We start from the raw sequence: 4,867 nt of genomic DNA on the forward strand, positions 1-4,867 counted from the left end.
CCCCAAAGCCGGTGTCAGGTGGCTTCAGTGGCCACAGCTCAGAGGCTGGTCCGCACCTGCTCCCCGCGGCTCCTGCCAGCTTAGTCCCGCAGCTCACACCGCGCTTTACAGAGCAGCAAACTGAGACTCAGGGCGGCTGCAGGGCTTGTCCAGCCATGGTTGTAAAGTGTTCTAACTTGGAAAAGGTCAGATATGAACAAAAAGTAAATGACGAATCCCCACGTACCTACAGCCCACCTTCACAAACTGTCAACTTGGAGCCTATCCGGACTCACGGTCCATCCTGTCCAGTGGCCTACCACACACCACCACCACCCCCGACTTCAAAGCCATTTCCAGACTTCCTGTCTGTAGGTATTGCAGGAAGTTCCCTTAAAGGACACGGCCACCGCTTCCCTTTCAACATGGCTGCAGAGGCCAGCATCACACACAAAACACCAACAGTATTTACTCAATGCCCTCGAGTGGCCAGTCGCGTCCTCTTCCCCACGTGACCTCAGGCTAGTTTCCCGCTGCTGCTTATTCTCTGTGCTGTGGAGGTAGAAGCCTGACGGGGTCTCGGGGCTGAGATCAGGGGGAGAGCAGGCTGGTTTCTTCTGGAGCCTCCAGGGGAGAATCCATCCTCCTTTCTCCAGCTTCTGTGGACACTGTGTTCCTTGATCAGATTGTTTTCAGTTTTGTTGTTGGTTCGGTTTGGTCCGGAATAGTTACTTCAGAGGTGGTGTCCGATGTGTTCTCCACTCAGGAGGGATGTCAGTCCAGCTCTCTCTCTTTTGTGGTGAAAGCAGCCTTGACAGTCTGGCCCAGATCCATGATTTCATGAGGGTATGGGATGTTCTAACCCATCACTGCCTCCCTGTTCTGACGCCTCCTCTCTCTGCTCGTTGCTGGCCCAGTGGTACCGATCATAGAGGAAAGGCAGGACCGAGGCTTGATTCCTCCTTTGAACATAATTATTTATTTATTTATGGCTGCGTTGGGGTCTGTTGCTGCTGTGCGCGGGCTTTCTCTAGTTGCGGCGGGTGGGGGGCTACTCTTCGTTGCGGTGAGCGGGCTTCTCATTGCGGTGGCTTCTCTTGTTGTGGAGCACGGGCTCTAGGTGCGCGGGCTTCAGTAGTTGTGGCACATGGGCTTAGTTGCTCCGCGGCATGTGGGATCTTCCCGGACCGGGGGTTGAACCGGTGTCCCCTGCGTTGGCAGGTGAATTCTTAACCACTGCACCACCGGGGAAGTCCTAAACATAATTTTTTTTTAATATGTTTTCTCCTAATTTTTTTGGCTGCATCGGGTCTTCGTTGTGGCACATGGGCGGGCTTCTCTCTAGTTGTGGCGTGTGGGTTTTCTCTTCTCTACTTGTGGCACTCGGGTTCCAGAGCGCATGGGCTCTGGAGTTGTGGCACGTGGGCTTAGATGTCCTGCTGCATGTGGGATCCTAGTTGCCTGACCAGGGATCAAACTTGCGTCCCCTGCATTGGAAGGCAGATTCTTTACCACTGGACCACCAGGGAAGTCCCTTGATTCCTTCTTTAAGTACCACTTTTCAAAATAAGCAGTTGGACCCCTGGTATCTGCCAAGGGTAGTCAGTGAGGTTGGGATGCTTTTAATACCATTGTAAATTCACGTTTTGGCCATATTTGATGGGTTTCAATCCCTTTCAGTCCTTGTCTCATGGGATGTGCAGAGGTTCCCCTCTCCGGCTGATTGCTCTTGAGTCCTGTGACGTGTCCGAAATCTATGGTGCTTCCTAGCTTTCTAAGGGGCTGTCCTACTCCAGACCTAAAGCCAGCCATTCCTCGGGCCCTCAGCCCTCCCTCGGGGGTAGTGTTCAGAAACCATGACCTGCACATCAGACCCGTCATAGCGCCAGGGGTGGTCATGGTTCCCAGGACTTTCAGTGGACAGAATCAGGAAATACGTGTTTTAAATAAAACATACCAGGAGTTCAAACTGATACTTGTAATTCGGAATCAGGATTATAGAGTTTCCTTAACCTCTTTGGCCTCTATCTCTCTCTCCTCATTCCCCTACTGAAAATCTGGGTTTTCAGTGGTGTCAACATAATCACTCACTTGCTTTTTCTCGAGATTCACTCAGTAGCTCAACTGAGCAGCACGACACTACCATTCACAGTGACTGAGAGTCATTTACTGTTTGTTTATTCGGTCCTTTGTCCACAGCCCCTCAGACGCCCCTTGGACACTCGGTTACGTGTGGCTAGGGTGGTGTCGCCCGCTGGACGCCCAGCTTCACTTGTCCCCCTTCAGTGTTTGGGGGTTGCTTATTTATTTTATAATTACATAAAATATCTACACAGTTTCAAAATCCAATCTACAAAGTACATTCAACTAAATCTTGTTTATACCCGTCCCTCCACCAAAAGTTAACAATTTAAAATGTGTATTTTTCTTTTTAAAACATAAGCACCTGGGTTCGTAGATTCCTGTCCCTCTTTATTGAATTCCGTGGTTTTTGTCGACCTTGCCTTTGTCCCGCTCCACGTGCCCAGCCTCACTCTGTGGGTCCGCAAGTACCAGTGACACCGGTTCCCTGTCGCAGGAGGCGCCACGTTCACTCCCCGTGTGGGCACCGGGCTCCTGCGTGGTTGGGGGCCGGTCTCCCTGAGTCCGACCCGGTTTGGGCTGGTCTGGGGAGGCTGCTCCAGCCCAGTCCACTGTGGCCCCCGCCCTTGGAGGAGCCTGGGCAGTGCTGGCTGAGACCAGGAGTGGGAAGGGATCAGGTCCAGATGCTGTCTGTTGCAGGACTCCTACCCGAGGTTCCTGAAGTCGGATTTGTACAAAGACCTGCTGGCGGAGGCCGTGGTGCCCCCGGAGACCAAGCGACGGTCAGCCAGGTGGTGCCCAGGGAGGCGGGTAGGATGCCGGGGGTGGCGCCCTGTGCTCAGGCCCCTTCTTGTCCACAGGGTGTTCCCGTTCATGCGGAAGCCGCGCCATTCCAGCCCCAGCCCTGCTCTCCTTCCTGCCTCTGCCTCCAGGGAGCCCTCGGGTGGTGACGGGGAGGCCTAGGTGGGCCTGGGCAGGGGCAGAATGGGGCCATCTTGCCCTCATCAACTCCTCTTGCCCAGGGTCCTTGCAGCCACTGAGACTCCCTGGCACGGGAGTCCCCTCGGACCCCGAGCGCCTGGCCTTACGGGGGCACCGAACTCTCTGGCTTCCACCTTTTCCCTTGTCACACCCTCCCCCAGAAGGGGCCGTTCGGGTGCTGATTCCCAGGGCAGGGGTGCCCTGGACTGGGACAAGATGGCAGCACATCTGGCATTCCACGCCGGTTCCCACCCCGCTGGTGACTCCCAGGGCAAGAGTCATAGTCAGGTGGCCGCCAGCAGGGGGCGTGGGCGTGGGCATGCAGGGGGAGGTGCTGCTCCCACTGGGCTGTGGCCTCTCTGCCTCCGTGGCCACCTGAGGCCCATGGCTTCTCCCTGGTGTTGTACAGAGATGGCTCCAGCATCGTTGCTCCTCCAACAGCCAGCCCTGGTTCACAGGGCAGCAGAGCCTCTGGGGAAAGACACCAGGGAGTCCCCACTCCGAGAGCCCCCCGAGACTCAGCTGCTCCTTTGGGAGTACAGCCAGACTGGCTCAGCTTGGGCAGCGCCACCCCTCCCTCAGGGCTGCCCACACCCTCCCGCTCCCAGCGCAGAAATAAAAGACCTTTGGGTCCTCACTCTGAGCCTGTCCTGCTGTGGTCCAAATCGTGGTGGGTGCACACATGGTGGGTGTGCCTGTGGTGAGTGTGCATGCACGTGTGGCGTGTGGGTGAGGCATGCACTGGTGAGGGAGGTGGTGAAGGACAACGGGAAGTTCAGGTGTCTGTCAGAGGCAGTGGGTGGAGGATCCCTTGTGTGGGGTCTGTAGGCCTTGGGCTGGGCTCAGGCTGCAGACTTGGGGAGACAGTGGGGAGCTTGTGCTCTGGCGGCACACGGACGCCTGCGTCTTCCAGGGGAGAGTGAGCACAGAGTCCAAGGGGCTGTCTGGTGTTGAACCCAGCCTCTCCAGGGTCAGCTGTGCCCTAAGACATCACAGTGACAGGGAGCACAGTGCAGGCTTTATTTACAAGTCCAGGGTGCACCGGTGAGGTTGTCTCTGGGGCGGCCCAGACCCCAAACTCCTGCACATCGTCCTGGAACCTAAAGGCTGGTCCCTGCCCAGAGCCGGCTCCTCCATCCTCCGCTGTGGACCCAGACCTGGGCCCTTGGCCCGCGTGGCTTCTCACAGGGACAGGGAATCCAACCCCTCAACCTCAGCCTTGTTGTTGCCTCCCAGGCCTTCACAAGGAGAAAGAGACCTGGTTCTGGAAGCAGGCTTGTCACACGTAAGCGCCTTCAGGAAATTCCTGCAGGATTCTCCACAACAGCCCCCATCACTTTGGTAACCCAAACCTTTGTCTCACTGAAGCCCCCTGCCTGGGCTTCTGCTGCCTGGGCGGCTACCAGAGCTTAGCCTGGAGGACACAGGTGCTGGGGGACCCCCTGCCTGTCCCGGGTGGGAGAGTGCCCACAGGCTGGGTTCCTAGCCTGCTGTGGGTGAGCAGGGCGGGAGCCACAGACCTGAGATGCACTTGGAGGCTGTGCTGGACGCTCCCAGTCTCTGATTGGGTGGTGTGGGTGCTGGCCTCACCTCCCCAGCAGCCTTTCCCACTGATCCAGCAGACAAACACAGGCACACATGGGGCTTTCCAGACAGTGCAAAACCAGTGTTTATTCTGATTTCTTCCCGAGGTACCCGGGGTCATCAGGCTGCTTGCTTTTGTCCGGGCACGGCTGAGTCCCACAGCACCAGGCGGGTCTGGGGTGACCAAGGCACAGAGGTGAGTCTTGCATCAGGTGACACCGACTGTGGGGGGGGGGGGTGT

General features: G+C 57.0%; 1 protein-coding gene across 1 annotated transcript in view; it reads left to right on the forward strand.

The window, feature by feature from the left end:
- The window catches only part of RGS11 (regulator of G protein signaling 11), a 9,007-nt gene extending 5,983 nt beyond the window's left edge, over positions 1 to 3,024 (forward strand). Inside the window, exons 16-17 of the mRNA XM_007453630.1 lie at positions 2,761 to 2,843; positions 2,922 to 3,024. Of these exons, the coding sequence (XP_007453692.1) occupies positions 2,761 to 2,843; positions 2,922 to 3,024 (186 nt within the window). The remainder of the gene's footprint in view (positions 1 to 2,760; positions 2,844 to 2,921) is intronic.
- The last annotated feature ends 1,843 nt before the right edge of the window (positions 3,025 to 4,867 follow it).

This window comes from Lipotes vexillifer, unplaced genomic scaffold (genome assembly GCF_000442215.2).
Source record: "Lipotes vexillifer unplaced genomic scaffold, Lipotes_vexillifer_v1.1 scaffold914, whole genome shotgun sequence".
NCBI classification, from domain to species: Eukaryota; Metazoa; Chordata; class Mammalia; order Artiodactyla; family Lipotidae; genus Lipotes; species Lipotes vexillifer.